This window comes from Embiotoca jacksoni, unplaced genomic scaffold (genome assembly GCF_022577435.1).
Source record: "Embiotoca jacksoni isolate LCO1_2020_lvr unplaced genomic scaffold, fEmbJac1.0.p SCAF_83, whole genome shotgun sequence".
NCBI classification, from domain to species: domain Eukaryota; kingdom Metazoa; phylum Chordata; class Actinopteri; family Embiotocidae; genus Embiotoca; species Embiotoca jacksoni.
In genome coordinates, this window is record NW_027185440.1 from 747,542 (window position 1) to 765,346 (window position 17,805).

The following is a 17,805-nucleotide window of genomic DNA, read 5'->3' on the forward strand; positions in this document are numbered from 1 at the left end:
TCATCATCATCAGGATACGGAGCTGTCAGTAGGCTACAGGCCCACGTGTCTGTGTAAAGAAAAGGACAGCCTACTCTGATGGTCTTACTACCGATGATAATTTATCCAACGGTCCCTGAAGGCGTTTTAACGGATTAAAAAAACGGTAACAGGAGGTAGAGACTTAAAAACTTGGCTACAGCAGATGTCTCCGCAGACAGATAAAATCATACAGGTTATTTAGCTTCTCATCTGCTTCTTGTAAACTTTTTTTTTTTTTTTGATTTCCCCGACATGCCTGAAAGAGCCCCTTCACAAACTCTCCATCACACAGAAACTTACTTGCAGGACCGGAGCTCAACTGAGGACGTGGATGATGAAGTCTTCCGCTTCTCACTACTTAAACACAACACTCGTGTCGTTGATCCCACCGGTGACTTGCAGCCAGCTAGGGCACATAAAGGCACCTCAACTAAGTTAAAAATAGAGTACAGTTGAGTCTTTAAGCTCGGTACGGATCTCTCCTCCTCTTCTGAATGAACGATTCACACACGGACTGACGCTACAGAAGTTTGGTGACACCTGTTGAACAAATGTGGCACTATTACCTAAAAAAAAAGAAAAAAAAAGTAAATTGGAATGCAAAAGAATGCGCGCACTTTAAACCAAAATATATTTTTGCTCATCGAAACAAACGAATTGAGGAAATATGATGGAAAAAAACAATCTGGTTTACCAATGAGAAATAATTATATATTTTTCTTAAAAGATAATAAAAACGGTCACCTGCAGCTTTATACCAAATTTAACATACATCTGTTAAGGGTGGCTGCGTAAAAGAACGTTTAAATGGACACCTCTAACTATGTTAACATTAATAAGCACAATATCTACTGCTTTGTTTATTATTTTTTTATTTTATTTTATTGTCATTAATAGTTCCTATCTCTTTTTTTTAACACTCCGAGAAAGTAAGGTACGCTACATTAAAATTTGATATACTCAAAAAAAAAAAAGTTTTATACTCAATGCAGCTATTTTCTTTCTTTCTTTGTAGCCTACTATCCAGCCTGGTTTTGATTGACATGTCATCCAGGTGAGTGTGACGTCCCAATAGAGTTTTCATTTTCTTATTTATTAATTATTTTAAAGATATGTTTGTAGAAAAAAGAAAGTGGTTTTAAGGTTTTAACCACAAACTGCATATAGAAACGTTTAATTTAAAGGTAAACGTGTTAGCAAAGATTACAGGCGACAGGAGTGTTTGACGTTGAAGTCCGGTAGATGGCGCTGTGGCCGGCGGTGACTTCACACTCTAACTTCTATTGCCGTCGAAGAAGAAGAAGAAGAAGAGGAAAAAAAAAAAAAAACACGTGTTTCCTGTTTCCTCTAAAGCTGCATGGGTCGGATTCAGGCCTGAAAATAAGTGAGCAGAAAAAGGTGTAAAAATGGTTCGTAAATTAAAGCATCACGAACAGAAGTTGTTGAAGAAGGTAGACTTCATCAACTGGGAGGTGGACAACAACCTGCACGAGGTCAAAGTGTTGCGAAGGTTTCACATCGAGAAGAGGGAAGACTACACCAAGTGAGTAACAGCGAGCCAGAGCACTGAACCTTATTGTGATGATGGATTAAGATGATGTTTTATCCGAGATGACTTAGACAGGGAAGGATTTTACAACTAAAAGAAGGGGAGTTTGAAAAAATAACTTCGTCGACGTCCGAAATAACTGTCATCAGAAAAACATACTTATTCAACATTGTTAGCGACACTACATAAAATTGAAAAACAAGAGCAAGATATAGGAGGAATTTGAGCCTATAAACTGTTTATATTTATTGCCATACCTGTAAAACCTGTATTTAAGTCCCAATATTTTGGGTTAACCAACCCATTAGGAAAGGAGCAATAATCAAACCCATAATACTGAGTATAAAGTGGGACATCATGTGAGATTTGTCATTTTTTTACTCCTATAAGGGAGATATATCAGGTGACACTGTTATACTGTATAGATATAAGAGCCTTGGATACAGTGTTAATATGATTTATTTTCCCTCTTATCTCAGGTACAACAAGCTGAGTCGTAACATCAGAGATCTGGCCCAGAAAATCAGAGACCTGGACGAGAAAGATGGCTTCAGAGCTCAGAGCACACATCGACTACTAGAAAAACTGTGAGTGTGGATATCAGATGCCCTGAAATGTGTCCTGGGTGATCTGATTACAAGTACCAACAAGAATGCTTTGAGGAGGCATCGAGATATAATCACTAAGACGACATTCGGAGGTGGTCTGGGCTGCATATGGCCACAATTTTTTTTTAGCAGCGTGTGCGCAAATGGGTGTGGGCTACATTGAAGGACCACCTCCTCAAATTATATCCTCTGTGTAAGCAACAGAAATAATATCTGAGAGAAACAACATCCTGCGTGATTCCGCTGATTGCTGCTAAACAGATACCAGCAGAGATTTGTTTGCAATCTGAACCCTGAATTTGTGGCTGTAAAGAAGCTGTTTTGTGATTTAAAACACTTTTTTTTTTTTTTTTACTTAATGCTTGCTTCACTAATGCCCCTTCTTTAGTTTAGTTTTTTAGTATACCTGTACCTGTACCTTTTTTTTTTTTTTTTTTAAACAACCTGTGATGTCTCGGCAAAGTAAAAGAAAAAAAAAAAAGGAGTTGGGATATAGGATGATTATTATATTTCTTTAAGAGCACTTCGAATTTTGTACGATAAAATTTTTCTGGTCAAGTAATGACAGTAGTAACTTGCAGATGTGAACTAGTTCATAGGTAGGATAATTGATGCAGCAATAAAATGAGACTCGAAGTAAGCAACGATGTCTCATTTTGGTAAATACCTGTCACTCCCAACTCCTCTCTCCAAGCGTTTCTGTAAGTGTCGGCTTGTTTATTTATTTAATATCTGTGTTCATTTGCATAAAGAATGGGGAAATAATACAAGGTGTGAAGAGACGTACTCACAGGTGTCCACTTGTGATCAGATTTCCCAAGACGCCTGTTGGTGTTAGTGGAGGTGTGAACGGGGCCATACTGTTCAGTTTGTTGACAGAATCCACTTAAACATCAGTGACATGACACTCACTTATATTGACAAACATTTTAGCATGTATCATTTATTTTTGTGTCAACACATGCACTGAAATGCAGTTTGTCTGGATATTATTTTTTTTTTATGTGATGGCAGTGCTTTATATTGTGCAGCTCAGTCTAAATCTGTATTATTGATGAATGTATTGTTCTTCACATAAGGTACAACATCGGTCTCATCCCCACCAAACAGAATCTGTCTCTCACAGAGAAAGTCACAGCCTCCTCATTCTGCAGGTAAATCGTGTTCAAGTCAAAAATGAGTCTGTAGATGCAACCATGCATCACCTGTCTGTCAGTTTACCTGACGGCTCTGTGACTCCCGCAGGCGGCGGTTGCCCAGCATCATGCTCAACCTCCGGATGGCTCAGAACCTGAAGACGGCCATTACTTTCATAGAACAAGGACGTATCCTTCAGTACTGCGAAATGTCTCGTGTTGTCATGTGGTTGTTGTTTTTTTCTACAGTTGTTTAAATATCTTGAATAACCTCTAAAGGACTGCCCAGATTTGTCTACATCCAAGAATAGAAAACTGTTGTGCAGGATCGTCCTTGACTCAAGTCACAGATGTGCGTGTTGGTCCAGACATCGTTACAGACCCGGCGTTTCTAGTCACAAGGTTGGTCTCCACGTAGTGTTTTGTCTTCTCACTTTCTATAGAAACACTTTATGCTGCGAAGAGCCTTCCACACAAACCGTGAAAGAATAAATTTACAGTATACAGTAGATACAGTTATTAAAGCATCGCAAGAGATTCAATGTTTACACTATTTTTATGCCTTCTGTAGAAATATGGAAGATTTTGTGACGTGGGTGGACTCCTCCAAGATCAAGCAGCATGTCATGAATTATAATGAGGAGGTGAGTTTTTTTTTTAGGATTTGCTTAAATATGTATTATGCAGTTCTTGTTGTTGTTGTTTCAATTGATTAATCTGGTGTTTGAACACACACAATGACCATTTAGCGCAGCTACAGTATAATGCTGATGTTACATCAAAGACCACTGTGTTTCTGTTGCAGAGGGATGACTTTGATATGGTGGCTTAGACTGTTTTCTATCGTCCGTTCATCACCCCGGAGGACAGGAACAAAATCTCTGAACAGTGCTGTGAATACAGAAGTCACCAGTTTGAATATCTTATCGGCCTGGACACTGGAAAAATAAGTTCGCTCACCTCCTCAAAAACCTTAAATGGCTGAGCAATAACAGAAGAAGTGCATTTACAGACAACAAACTCCCGTCTGATGTCAAAATCTGACAAGAGTCATCACAACTTTTGCACATTGAGTAAATGGCAAGGTAAAGACTGATCAGCATTATAATTACTGACAGGTAAAGTATAAAACAACTGCTCATCAATAAATCCTCCCTTTTATAAGGATTATTGTCATTCAATCGGATTTATTTTAATGATCCTTTTAGAGACTAATTTGTGGTTCTGTTGAACTGCTCTGGCTTCTACCGAGATGTGTTCCTCCAATTTAAATGAATATTAGAAACACCTCTAACCCAGCGCAGTTCAACAGCAACATTACAAAAACAACAACCTCTTTCAATCAGATTGAATAACAACTGAATATATTCATACTGATGAAAGGATGATTTATTGATGCTTCACGTGTCGGTGGTTTGATGTTGTTGCTTATCAGAGTATTTGATGGTGGAGGTCAGGTGACTCGTCTGACTGTAATGCTACATGTCGGTATCATTGTCTGACTCTTTAAATGTGCTGAACTACCATTGGTTGTACAGAGCAGCTTTGTGTTCCTTTTTTTTTTTTAACTGCATGTTGCTTGCTTTGTTAGGGACCATGGAAATGACAGGTTATTACAAGTACATACATACATGCTATAAAGAGAGGGGACAGTTTTGGATATTACTATAACTTGTGTAAAACATGCAGCTGTAAAACAGACACTGAGAATTTTATAAATATTTAATCTTTTCAATAAGACTTTCTTACAAATGTGTAAACTTTGTAAACAATAAACATTCTTTTCATCACAGTATTAAGACTTTTCACAAAAGCTCGGCAAATGCATACAAGGTCTCTCCTAACTGCTGAAATGCTGGAAAAAGCCCCAATACCAGTGTAAACATGTGAATTTGTTAACATGCTGCTCCTAGATTTTCCAGTAAACAAAGTTAAACATGAACTTGCCATGAAACAGTTCCATACATAGAGAAGTCCCATGATCAACCCACGGCTCAGTTTATACTGTAGAGATAGCATAACGGAAAGCTGAATGAAGCCTAGAAAGCATGTCTACCTCCAACAAGGATGGACTGTGTAAGTCAAGGCACCCTGGTACACAAAAGCAACGTAACAGGACGAGTTGAAATGCTTGTCAAGGAGAAACAGCATCTTTAAGTCAAGGTCCTTGTCTGAGCGTCCATTAGAGCCACCAGAAACGCGCATAGATGATGAGTGTGATGAAGAACACCGCCACAGCAGCCACCTTGGCATAAGTGGAGCGGGTGTTCAAGTATTTGGCATCGCTGCGGTACTTTTTGGAGAGGGTGGACAGATTGCTGGCTTTGGTGTCTAGAGCTGAGGAAAAGACACAAATATTGAGATGAACTGAACATCCTTTCATCGATAAATCTACTTTGTAATTTTTAAAAACTGCAGTGACAACAGTACAATCCAAACCTCCACCACAAACTGCATAATTGAGTGGAGAGCTGAATCAACGCCGTGTTGTGTTTTGTGCACGTATGCCAGCCAGGATGGACTATTACCAGAAAGAGCTTCTCCTCTTTGCAGAACCTCCTCAATGTTTGCCACCATAATTCTCTGAACATCCTGCAGCTCTGTGTTGATGCTGCCCAGGTTCCTCCGGGCCCTGCTGTCAACATAAGTCTTCTTTGTTTTCTGGATGTAAGTGTCTGGAACGATATGACACACTCAAAAGTTTTTTATTCTTTCTTGTATTCTTAAATAGTGAACAGTGAAGTGTTTCCTTTGCAAACCAAAATCAGTCTTACCAAACTCAATGAAGGAGTATGGCCTCGTTACTGTGGGTACTCTTCTTCCATGTTGGTCATAGAACTCATTGTGGAGCTCTTCAAGGTACGCAAAGGCCATCTTTTTGGGAAAAGAAACTTCGCAGAGGGACAGGTAGCATACACCCTGGGCTATTAAATAGCTGAAAACAATTTCAGTCCAAACCGATGGTTATCAATGAGGACTTTGATGCCCGGAAATATATGTAGTAGACACAAGTTTTTGTTTTTCACTTTAAGAATACATTTTAAGTTCTTGTGTTTCTTACTGAAAGTTCATGTCCCCGGCCTCCAGAGTGCAGCGGTCCGGACTCTGAGTGTTCAACTTGCGGCACAGCTGCTTAACCTGGTTCTGGTACTGCTGGAGGTCTCTCCCAGACTGACAGAGATAAACAAAAACGTGTAGTTCCTTAGTTTAAATTATATCAATTCGATTATTAAAATCTCACAAATAGTCAAAAGGCTGTACATTGTTTCAGGACCAAGATTACTAATTTTAAAACGTTAAATCCAGCTTCCCCCGTAACATCTGGTAGTATCACCCTGCACCTCTACAGGCGATGGAGTTACTGTAGCGTCCAGTCTGCCCTCAGTCCAACATTAGAGGAAGAAGTCGGGTATTCTAATGCTGTTTGATTTACCTCAGAAGTGGGAGCTGGGAATGACATCACACCCAAGTTGATTGCATTCCAGTACAGCAGTCAGAAAAGCAATGTTCACCACCTTTAGCAATACTACTTGATCACAACAGACTACACACAATGTTGTGCATGCAAACACTGTAGCAACATGTCCACAGAAATAATGTGGATAGTATGGTTGAGTAATTTAATGCAACACAAATAAGACAAGTGCTAACAAAAGTATTAATACAGATTTCAACATTGTTGATGCGTGGAACAACAATCTTGGATTGTGAGATCAGGGTTGGTGACGTTCCTCTGACTTTCCGAATCAGAAATCCAACGTTCGGTTGCTAAGCATGCTATAATGTAAACTATAGCTCTGACCATTTTTTTTGTTAATCCCCCGCTTGGTATGTACAATCTAACCTCACAATCATTCGTTATTTTTCCCCAAAAAATTCAACTACCAGGGTGTAGCTGTGACATGAGCACACACAATTAAGTCGTTGCCGTTTCTGAGGTTGTGTTACTACAATTTCTGTGGTGGGAAGTTTACATACAATAGTCAATAAGGTATATTTCCATCGCTCTGATTTAATAAAGTCAATAATATAATCAGGCTATTTTCAATGGTTGTTCTGCATTATCTAAAGTGTTATTGTCTGATTTGAGTCACAACAGGTCCCTGCAAATGTTTCATAATAAAAGCCTTTTTAAGAAATGAATATCTGCTGAAACGCAACAGGGCTTTTAATTTCAAATGGATACAGGAAGTGTTGAGTTCGTATTAACAGGTAATGCAGTAACTTTAAGCTGGGAAAACGGGAGCGGATCAAAACGAGGCTTCAAGTTAGTTAATCAGTCAATACGCCTTGAATGTTGAAGGAGAACTTCACAATCCCCTTTCTATTAATGGCTCTTAGAAATTATTGGGTTTTTAAGCACTTGAAAAATGCAAATGAATTTGATCCAGGTCATGAAAAAACTGCAAACATTTTTGATTTCTCACGTCTGGCAGCACTACAGCTTTACCAGCTGATAAGTAACAGCAGTGCAAGAAAACACACCAGAGAGGGCAGACCGGATGCTACAGACTCACTATCACCGCTTGACGTACTAAATGGTGTTACAAGACTGGATTTAAATCTTGCATATTGCACCTTTAAACCCTGAAAACTTTCACAAATGAACTTTTCACCATCCGAAGCAAACTATCTTTTATATTTAGCTCAACTTTGAATAAGTTAGTCCAAAACCTTTTTTTTTGTTTTTCCTGTAGAAATCATGTATTTTACAGTAGACCGATGACGCTGTTACATTTCAACATTCATCTATAGTCATTCAGCGATTCTACTGACGTGCTGATTTTTTATTTATTTATTATTATTTTTTTTGACCACGTTGTGAAAAATGGCCCATTTGTTTTTAAACAAAGTAGTTCGGGCTACATGGGGACGCTAGCTCTCATTCATACCTGTTCATCCTCCTGTACCGACGCAACGAGCGGAAGTCCGTCCGCCAGACGAGCGATCATTGTCAGCAGGATCATCCTGATGGAGGTCAGTAATCGGCGGCTGGGCAAGCTGGCAGTGCAGTCGGAGAAAGTGAACTTCAAAAACTTTGAACTCTTTTCGCGATTTTACTTTTGATGATGCAGAAGGACTACGTTGGACGGAAGTGTACGGTGCGCCGGCGAATCGGGTCCGGGTGACAACTGGTAACGCAGAACTCATTTTTCCAATCGCATTAAAGAGGTACTTTACGCTTTTAAGAAAAATCGCATGAAAATAAAGTGGATTATTTGTGTGTTTTCTCCCGATCAAAAATACTTTTCTTAAACTGTTATTATCCGTCGTTTGATTGGCCTATTTTAGGCTCTAATCAGCTGGCGCTATTTGATCACTTTGACAGAGCATGAGGCCATGAGCTCCAGCGGTCCGACCAGACAGCTGGCAGACGGACTGACTACATCTCCACTGCTGATGCCTGTATTGAGCCGAGAGATGCAGATACGGTCTGGCCGGGTTCCCCGTCTGGACTGAAGCCTCTCTGAACTAAAACCAGAGGACGGAGCGCTGAACCATGGACACACCAGAAAGGTAATGCTGCCCGAATCATGGAGCACTTAAACATTATAGTGTGTATTTGTTTCCGTCTCTTGTGATCTCGTCTCGGCGTTTCCTGCTGGCCGGGGAATGGCAGCTCTTTTCGCCTCTTTTGTTGTTATTTGCACAAGGACCCTTTGAGCATCATGCCCTCAGTTCGATGTAGTAAAAGGAGAAGATAGGTGACATTTTACAGCTTTAAGGGTGATGCATTTACCCCCATCGTTTTTCTTGTTTATTTGCTTGCCCGCAATCGCATTACATTGCACAGTGATTACGGGATGTATTTGCCGGCTATTATCAGTATAAATTAAAGCCAATAGTAAAGAGGATGGTGCCTAACAGCTGACTCTGCAGCTGGACTCTGCTGTGCGTTCAGGATCATACCACACGGGGATGAATCATTTCCAGAGCCATGATGTTAAATAATTCGTGTGCGATCAAGTGGTCTGACACGCTGTTAGCCATATTTCTGTAGCTCTTTACAGCCCGAGATCACGGTGGAGATGGGAACACTTGTGCACAGACGGTTTAATCCTCTGAGCGCCACAGAAAACCCCCCATTCACTCATAAGATGACCCGGCGGCTTGGCACAGTAGCATCCGAGCATCCTGAAAGGCCTTATTGTTGCGGTGCAGCTGGCACCGCCGTGCGCACGTTGTGATTGGTGGTTTCCTAGACCGGCGTGTGCGTGATTCACAACCGGGCTTTATTTTTATTGTCTTTATCAGGAATACATTGAGTGTTTTTAATTCTAGGGCGGGGCGCTTCATGACTAATTGATTATGAAAATAGTGATGCTGGAGTCCGGGGGGTTTCTTCACATGGGAAATTAAGACTCATTTATTTCCTTTCATGGTTTTCCTTTGGTTATGATGAATAAAGTGACTAGATGCTGCCCAGATGACCCACAAAGACCTCTCGAGTCTGTGATCTGAAGCTTATTTGCGCACATAGTAAGTTTCTTAACTCCTTTTTTTTACATGACTCTAACTACACTGTGTTCCTACCTCTCCCCAGGTGTGCCTGTCATGCTCAGGGCTGAGGAGGAGAGCAGCTGAGGAGAAGGAGATGGGCTGCACCTCTGCTAAACAGGTGTCTGCCGTGCCCAACGGTGAGGAGGGCCAGAATAAAGCCTACAGCAATGGGGACCTCCTCTCTGGTCAGTCTGTTTACTGTATATACTTGAGTGTCTTATTTTGGATGCTTGCATTTCTCATTACCTTCTCTGTTCAGGTGAAATTCCATCTCCTTAATCTATTTTTTTTTTTTTTTAAAGCGTTTTGAAAAATTGCAGGCAGTTGTTTGTTATGGTTCAAACAAATCTGTATAAGCTGCTGCCATCATTTTTAAGATGATTCTAGTTTAGGGCTGCAGCGAACAAATAATTTTACCATCAGTGAATGTGCAAACAACATTTTCGTAACTGTGCGCCTGTCATGTAATTTTCACACTGGAGAACCTGGAAGATGTAATTGTTTGGAATTTATGCTTCAAAAAAGACTTATTATCTAAGGATTTTAGTTGATTTGTCAACTGAAATATTTTGATCTCTTTATAAATATACACCAAGCACTTTCTTGGGAACACCATATCAAGACTAGACTTGGCCACCATTTGCTTTTAGCCAGCCTCAGTTCTTGGTGTCATGGATTTCACAAGATGTTGGAAACCATCCTTTGAGATTCACACTCCACATCGACATGATAATGCAGCAACATGACATCATTTTTGCAGATTTGTCTGCTGCGCTCTACTAAATCCCAAAAGGGTTCTAATGTATTCAGATTTGGAGACTTCGGAGGCCACTGAAGTTTCCTGAACTCACGGTCATGTTCATGTAACCAGTCTGAGACGACTTCTGCTTTGTGACATTATCATGCTGGAAGGAGCCGCTAGAAGATGGTAAACTGAGGCCATAAAGGAATGCACATGGTCAGCAGCAATACTCTGATAGGCTGTGGCATTAAAAACATGACTGATTGGTTTTATGGGGCCTAAACATTCCCCACACCACTACACCAGCAGCAGCCTTAACATAATGCAGCCTGAGTCATGGATTCATGCTGTTAACACCAAATTATGACCCTACAATCTGCAGCCTCAGCAGAAAACAACATCCGTCAGACCAGTCTACATTTTTCCAAATCCAGCGGTCCAGTTTAGGAGAGACTGTGCTCACTGCAGCCTCAGGTTTCTGTTCTCGGCTGACAAGTGGAACCAGAAGTGTGCCTCCACTCTTGTTGACCTCACAGTTGATTGTGTTGTGAGTCTGAGATGCTCTTCTGCTCACCACAGCTGTTAAGAATGGTTTTGTCAACTCTTCTCCGCTGTCCTCTCTCATCAATAAAATGTTTCCATGCACAGAACCGCTGCTCGATGGATGTGGTTTGTTATTCACACGACTCTGAGTAAACTGTAGAGACTGTTGTGGTGAAAATCGCAAGAGATCAGCACTTTCAGAAATACTGTAACATAAATATGGCACTAACATTCAATAAACAAACAAAGTCACTGAGGTCACTTTTTTTCTCATGTTCCTGAAATAACTGAAGCTCCTCACCTGTATCTGCTTCATTTTCTGCTGACATTTGGCTGATTTGATAATTGGATGAATAAGAAGGTGGTGTTCATCACACTGCATCATATACACTCACCGGCAACTTTATTAGGTACACCTGTTCAACTACTTGTTAATGCAAGTATCTAATCAGCCAATCACATGGCAGCAACTCAATGCATTTCGGCATGTAGACATGGTCAAGACGACCTGCTGAAGTTCAAACTGAGCATCAGAATGGGGAAGAAAGGTGATTTAAGTGACTTTGAACATGGCGTGGAAATTGGAAATTGGACAACAGAAGATTGGAAAAACGTTGCCTGGTCTGATGAGTCTGGATTTCTGCTGCAACATTCAGATGGTCGGGTCAGAATTTGGCGTAAACAACATGAAAGCGTGGATCCATCTTGCCTCGTATCAACGGTTCAGGCTGGTGGTGGTGTAATGGTGTGGGGGATATTTTCCTGGCACACTTTGGGCCCCTTGGTACCAATTGAGTATTGTTTAAATGCCACAGCCTACCTGAGTATTGTTGCTGACCGTGTCCATCCCTTCATGACCTCAGTGGACCATCTTCTGATGGATACTTCCAGCAGGATAAAGCGCCATGTCACAGAGCTCAAATCATCTCAAACTGGTTTCTTGAACATGACAATGAGTTCACTGGAACTCTGCGGGACACATTCAGTACCTTTGACAGCACACCTGAATAACAGGACTGGGCAGCATATCCAAGCAGAGATACGCTGGCATGACTCGGAGGCAGGAAAATGCTGAGTCGTTAGACGTTTTGACAATGCTAGTATTTCTTGGCTCCTCCTTGTTGTTGGCTGTCAATCATCATTCAGTTCATTTAATAACTCAGAAATGTCATCGCTGGACAAACGATATGTCTGAATCATTTTTCCCTCCGTTATCTCAGAAATGTTTCCACGGGTGTAAAAACACGTTCTCTACGTATTCTTTGGTTTCTCTGTGTCTCCTTCTCGCCACAATAAGAGCAGCCGTCTCTCCAGATTTGCGCAACTGATTAATACGTTCCTTTCACTCGTACTAAAATACACAACAATCACTTCTCCTATTTCTATTTTAAGGTTTCGTAAATATCATTGCGGGTTCTAAATTGTTCTATTTGCATGTTCCCTCCCAGTATTTTGCATCTTCAAGCAGAAACGCCCAATATTACATTTGCATGCAGGCAAACACGCAAAATGGACAACGTCTGTTAAATTGCACATTTGTAAGACGCAATCCTCACTGCACGTCGTTAGTAAATATGCTCGCGGGTGGTGTGGAGTTTACACGTGATTTTACACACGCAAACGTTTAGTAAATCAGGCCCTCAATGTCAGTTTTTACAAATCTTCAGCGGTGATTGAAAATGCATGGATGAACTTTTATATTAATGATACTTATTAACTGACAAGCTATCAGATCCTCCTGCAATTCTTAAAATAATGTTTTATTAAAGGAGGTTTTACATGGTGGAACCATCATCTGTAGGACAAATATAAAATCGTATATGTTGATTATCATCACAATGTTAAACCTAAACAATACACTGTAAAGTAAAACCTTACACAATATTAATCTGATATGTTACAGCTGTCATTACTGTATTTTTCATCTCCTCTTTTGTGGAAGTGGGATTGGGGGCTGGAGGGCTGTCCATGAGTGACAGAAAAGATGGAGAGGCAGAGAAAAGAAGAGAATCAGGCCGACAGCTCATGTGTTCGCTGATTGTTAAGAGATGATTTAGGCTGGAGCGTGCGAATTCAAGCACATAATTACTTTGCCAAGTACTGAACTGTGAGAACTGTCGGCGTCGGAGGATCGTGGCGATCACAGCGGCTGTGAGCGGCTCGTCCTCTGTGCGTCCGCCGCTGCCGCCGTGCACTAATAACAGGAGATGTGCTCCTCTCTGCCCCCCCCCCCCCCCCCCCCCCACACTCTGTCACAGATGAATACAAGATGAAAGGAGTGGAGAAAGTCAAGTACATCAGTGGAGAGGAGGCAGGAGTGGACGGCCAGGACAGCACAGTGCGTGATTGTTATTGTATTCTATGTTTTTGTCTCTAATAAGACACTTTATCATCTTTCAGGATGGATTCTGTTTATATGTCTGTTTGTAAAAATAGTCAATCAGAATGAGTCATGACATGAACTTCATATTCAGGCACATATCAGATTTTACTGGACCATGCTGAGTCTATTTGCATAGTAATGAGGAAAATCTGAACAACTGTAACCAAGTAAAGCTTGAAGATGATGGCGTTTCTATTAATATCAGCCATTTATTATATTAAGTCAAACATTTTTAGACAAAGATTTTGTAATAACTCATTATAAACCTTTTATTTAATAAATTGCTCTTTTCAATTGATTATTAGGAAAATTCACTGGCACATAGTTATGGATGTGTTTCATGGTGTGTATTATAATAAAACAAACAGTAGACTGTATGATAGGATGGTTTATTGTGTGTATGTTCATGTATTTATGTGTGTTGTCGTGTAGGAGAAAAGTGCTCTCCTTGGTAAAGGCCAACACATGGATGAAACGGGCTCAAACGAAAATGGAAAGATTCTGTAAGTATATCCGTCTGTTGTTTTTACTGTCACTATCATGAACATATGTTTCGATGTTTTTTCTCATGTTAAACCGTAAAACTCTAACCTAAGGCTGCATTGTCTTCCTTGCAGGAGCATCCACTCCTCAGAGAGTCAGCAAGAATTCTTCAGGATGTTGGATGAGAAAATTGAAAAGGTAAAAAACAAACAGTCTACAAAAGCATCAGTGGAGCATCACTTTGTTTTTGGCAAAAAGCCTCTACTCAATGACATAATGGAGGTTAATCCTATCAAATCTGTAGCAAGTGAGGACACGACAGATGATACTGCAAAACCGTCTCAATTTGTCACATCCAGCGCATTTCCACCAGTCTGGTTATTTAAAGTAATAACGTTAATGACACATGCTGTCTGTGCAGCCAATGCCATATATCAGTCTGTGCCATCGCGCTCCATTGTTGTCCAAAAAATATTAAAAGAAAATACATTAATGAGTCACAGTGTTGCACCGGCTCTGTGGTTTATTTTGTGACAATTCCACCATCCTGCTGCCGGAAATACTCAGTCAAGTCCCAAATGGGAGGTAATCCACAGCTAAAAATAGTCCCCAACAAACGCAGACTTAACTCCTGTTTCAGGGAAGCTGGTCAAAAATGACAGCAGCCACATGTTTGAGGATTTTGTGGTTTTTTGAAAGAAATTTTGTACTTGGTTTTTTAAAATGTAAAGAGATAAAAAGGAAAGAAAGTTGCTTAGATTGGGAAGTCAAGAGAGTACTGAGAAGCAGACTGATATACGTTTTGGTTTTTAATAGGATTTATTAAATACATAATAACACTAGGCCTCATTCTTCCCTGCTTTTATCTGTGCCTGCAGCTACATACATTTGTCAGAATTCCTTTAAATAGTGCCAACTAATGTTTAGTTTTCAGTTTTGGGCTACATTTGTGTGTGTGTATGTGGTAATAGTAAGAGTTACAGAGCCATATTTCTCTGTTAGACAGAACTGGGTTAAAATGCAACGTGTCTTACAGCTGCAATGTATTTTCGCTCTTTGGGATCACTTATGGTGAATAATTGTCCTCTTACACTGTGATCTCTGTGTTAGTGTTACATCTGTGAAACATGTTGAGTCTAGAAAGAAGCTCTTTACCTCAAGGACAACCATGGAAACAATTCGGTATCGTTTCATCATTGACATTAAACAGTCCTCAGTGTTTAATTCAGAAGATTATTGTTGGTTTCAGACTGTTGAGTCTTTCTCTTGTTACTCTTCCATTGAGGCTGTGCTGCAAATATTTCTACAAAATGATGTTTTATCCTCGTACTGAGGGCCCTTAAAGTAATCCAGTATTACCGCTTATCAACTTCCACTGCTGTGTCACACTTTGGTGATAGTATTGCGTTATCATAAGTGGATGAGCTTTTGAAGGTTTTGTTGTATCCATCCGAGTGCTTTTGAACTTAAAGCGTAACAGTGGAAAACAGTTTGCTTTATACAAAATTAGTCTGAATATTTTCCCCTCGGTATGATGCCAAAGCTTATAGTACACCTGTCAGTCCACTAGAGGATAATGTGTCAGTGTTACGTTTTGCCTCACCTAGGCGTGAAAAGTACACGCATTTACAACTTGGGTCGAAAAAGGAGGTCATGTGATGAAGTAAAAAGAGAGTAGGAACGAGGTCGGGGTGTTTGGATGTAAGAAACACAGAACATACACCTGGGAGACTGCTGGTGGAGTCCGTGAGAAAGCAAAAGTCAATGTCCATAAAGGAACTTATTAAGTTAGTTAACCTACATTAAGTAACATTACTTACATAAAATTACTTTTTACTCAAAACGCGATTTTTTTTTTTTCCTAAACTTGACCACGTGGATTTGGTGCCTAATCATAAAGTACCAGACTTTTCACATGTAGCCGAGGCAAAACCATAGACTGCTTATGAAAGTGGATGTATCTTCCAGGTCTGAAAAATGAGGCCGATGCGCAAGTGCCTTAAACTGCAATACCACCGAGTGCCACTAGAGGTTGGCTCCAAAAAGCCTCCAGTTCCATAGACTCCCATTCAACTTCTCTCATGCAATTCGAAGTCCGTACTTTTTTTCCACGAGTCATTTTGGTTTTGCGAGCTAAAAATCGCTCCTTCCTATGAGTTTTCTGGCGGTCCATCTGAAAATAATCCCATCATCTCAATAAGAAGTCTCAGAACGTTGTGTTTTTGGGGGCGTGTCTGTTTGATTGACAGGCCCGTGGTGCAGTCAGGTTACGGCTATCGGTGAACGGGATGTAGTATCGTCGGCTTTCCAACCAGATCGTGTCAGATCCCCCGCTCGCTCGTCCAAATATGGTCACTTCTGTCTCCAAAAGTTCTCCAAACTAGCAAGATCGTGACGGACAATATCTGAGCTCGAGTCTTCATAACGGCAGTTCACCAACCAATGGGTGACGTCACTGTTGGTTGACAGTTTGGCAAAACGTGACAGACACGGCCCCCTCTAATGGACTGACGAGTGTATTACACACTCTAGCGTGATCCCAGGTTGATATTTTACATGTGATTTTGAATACATTTGCTTTTTATAATGACATGCAGTATATCACTATTGGAGTAATATTAATCTTGTGACGTTGATTTCATTGGGCTGCATATCCAGGGCCAGGATTACTGCTCAGAGGAGGAGGACATGACATAGCCCTGTGGTTAGTATTTAATTCCAGAGTTGCCGGTGGAACTCGGGTGGGACGTGACATGATGTCCAGGGGGACTCCATCTTGTTTTGACTGTCCCGTGTACGTACACGCCTCAAGAAGAATGGATTACTGACTTGAAACAAGCACCTTTTCGCCCTCCTGCACACAACCTGCTCGTCTCATCAACTCTAAGAAAGTTTACAACCAAAATCAACTCCAAGGTTCTTTAAAGGAAGAGAAGGTTTCTGTTTACTTCCTTTAATATGGCCATCACAGGATGACGGAGATCTCGGGATCGAACACTTTTCTTTCCGGAAACTCTTGAAAGGCCGATGTGCCGTACATGGCTGTCACTGACACTTACTGTGGACGTCTGAAACACGCAGCCCCGATGTCAATGCAAATTTCTGACAGCAGAAGCGACCAGTGCTCTTGTGGACACTGACTCATGATTGAAACAAAAAAACAAAAAAAAAAACACCGTCTCTGCATCATTTTGAATATTTCATCCTCGAATGCCTCCCTGACAAGTTGACGGGTTGGAGACTTCCTGCATTCCAAGACATAGTATCAACCTCTTTTCTACGGTGTGTCGGCCAGTACAGTGCGTTCGTCTGTCCGTTTCTGTTAGGATGTAGAGTATTTATGTTGAATAAGGCTCAGGGTTGAAGTGTTGTAATCTCTTGTCTCATGTAGTCACGTCCTTCCTCTCATTAAGACACTGTTACACCATAAAAAAAGACACACATGCACTCACACTCACACGTCAGGGTGACTGACGTTAACCCTGCTTCAGTATCTGTCCCATATAACCCTACGAGGTCGAACACTGCAACGTCACATACAAGTCTCTATGTATTTTGTTCACCGGTGTTATATCATTGTGTTCTGTTTCTATGTTGAACTCTTGTTTTGTTTTTTTTAGAAAAATAAAAAGTGTTTTCAGTAATCTAACCCCACGGTTGACACGATTGTGTTGTTTTAGAAAGAGCTGGCAGCGCAGGCAGAAGTGCAGCGAACACTTAACAACTGGTAAGATGAATCACACGATCGTAGAAATAACCATCGATGCACTCGTTGTGTACAGTTATTACAGTTTTGGTTTTGCAAAAAAAAATCAATACCACATTTCTTTAAGGACTGG

General features: G+C 40.7%; 3 protein-coding genes across 4 annotated transcripts; 2 read left to right on the forward strand and 1 right to left on the reverse strand.

Annotated features, from left to right (window-relative positions):
* The first annotated feature begins 1,364 nt into the window (after positions 1 to 1,364).
* imp3 (IMP U3 small nucleolar ribonucleoprotein 3) lies at positions 1,365 to 5,109 on the forward strand. Its single transcript, XM_069139477.1, has 7 exons — positions 1,365 to 1,564; positions 2,050 to 2,157; positions 3,258 to 3,332; positions 3,424 to 3,503; positions 3,665 to 3,716; positions 3,886 to 3,958; positions 4,120 to 5,109. Exons 1-7 carry the CDS (start codon positions 1,428 to 1,430, stop codon positions 4,144 to 4,146), a joined length of 552 nt encoding a protein of 183 aa, XP_068995578.1. The 5' UTR covers positions 1,365 to 1,427; the 3' UTR covers positions 4,147 to 5,109.
* On the reverse strand, positions 5,023 to 8,291 carry sec22ba (SEC22 homolog B, vesicle trafficking protein a). Its single transcript, XM_069139476.1, has 5 exons — positions 8,207 to 8,291; positions 6,376 to 6,485; positions 6,089 to 6,249; positions 5,843 to 5,989; positions 5,023 to 5,651 (listed from the first exon to the last, which is right to left on the reverse strand). The coding sequence occupies exons 1-5, from the start codon at positions 8,279 to 8,281 to the stop codon at positions 5,497 to 5,499; spliced, it is 648 nt and encodes a 215-aa protein (XP_068995577.1). The 5' UTR covers positions 8,282 to 8,291; the 3' UTR covers positions 5,023 to 5,496.
* LOC138192223 (uncharacterized protein C1orf21 homolog) lies at positions 8,247 to 17,615 on the forward strand. Of its 2 annotated transcripts, XM_069139480.1 has the most exons (8): positions 8,247 to 8,291; positions 8,390 to 8,486; positions 8,644 to 8,831; positions 9,859 to 10,000; positions 13,359 to 13,438; positions 13,916 to 13,986; positions 14,101 to 14,164; positions 16,625 to 17,615. In XM_069139480.1, the coding sequence occupies exons 4-8, from the start codon at positions 9,910 to 9,912 to the stop codon at positions 16,661 to 16,663; spliced, it is 345 nt and encodes a 114-aa protein (XP_068995581.1). In that variant the 5' UTR covers positions 8,247 to 8,291; positions 8,390 to 8,486; positions 8,644 to 8,831; positions 9,859 to 9,909; the 3' UTR covers positions 16,664 to 17,615. The 2 variants fall into 2 exon arrangements, with proteins under 2 accessions (XP_068995581.1, XP_068995582.1); XM_069139481.1 differs by lacking the exon at positions 8,247 to 8,291 and having other exon boundaries at positions 8,375 to 8,449.
* The last annotated feature ends 190 nt before the right edge of the window (positions 17,616 to 17,805 follow it).

Bases quoted from the DNA above. Each gene is read 5' to 3' on its own strand.
- imp3 (XM_069139477.1), top strand. From the start codon at position 1,428: ATGGTTCGTAAATTAAAGCATCACGAACAGAAGTTGTTGAAGAAGGTA. The intron at 3,504-3,664 runs GTATCCTTCAGT...CTCAAGTCACAG, and splicing joins TACTTTCATAGAACAAGGAC to ATGTGCGTGTTGGTCCAGAC. The intron at 3,959-4,119 runs GTGAGTTTTTTT...TTTCTGTTGCAG, and splicing joins TCATGAATTATAATGAGGAG to AGGGATGACTTTGATATGGT.
- sec22ba (XM_069139476.1), bottom strand. From the start codon at position 8,281: ATGATCCTGCTGACAATGATCGCTCGTCTGGCGGACGGACTTCCGCTC. The intron at 6,250-6,375 runs GTAAGAAACACA...AATTGTTTTCAG, and splicing joins GCCGGGGACATGAACTTTCA to CTATTTAATAGCCCAGGGTG. The intron at 5,652-5,842 runs GTAATAGTCCAT...TCTTTTCCTCAG, and splicing joins AAGAGGAGAAGCTCTTTCTG to CTCTAGACACCAAAGCCAGC.
- LOC138192223 (XM_069139480.1), top strand. From the start codon at position 9,910: ATGGGCTGCACCTCTGCTAAACAGGTGTCTGCCGTGCCCAACGGTGAG. The intron at 10,001-13,358 runs GTCAGTCTGTTT...ACTCTGTCACAG, and splicing joins CAATGGGGACCTCCTCTCTG to ATGAATACAAGATGAAAGGA. The intron at 14,165-16,624 runs GTAAAAAACAAA...CTGCATATCCAG, and splicing joins TGGATGAGAAAATTGAAAAG to GGCCAGGATTACTGCTCAGA.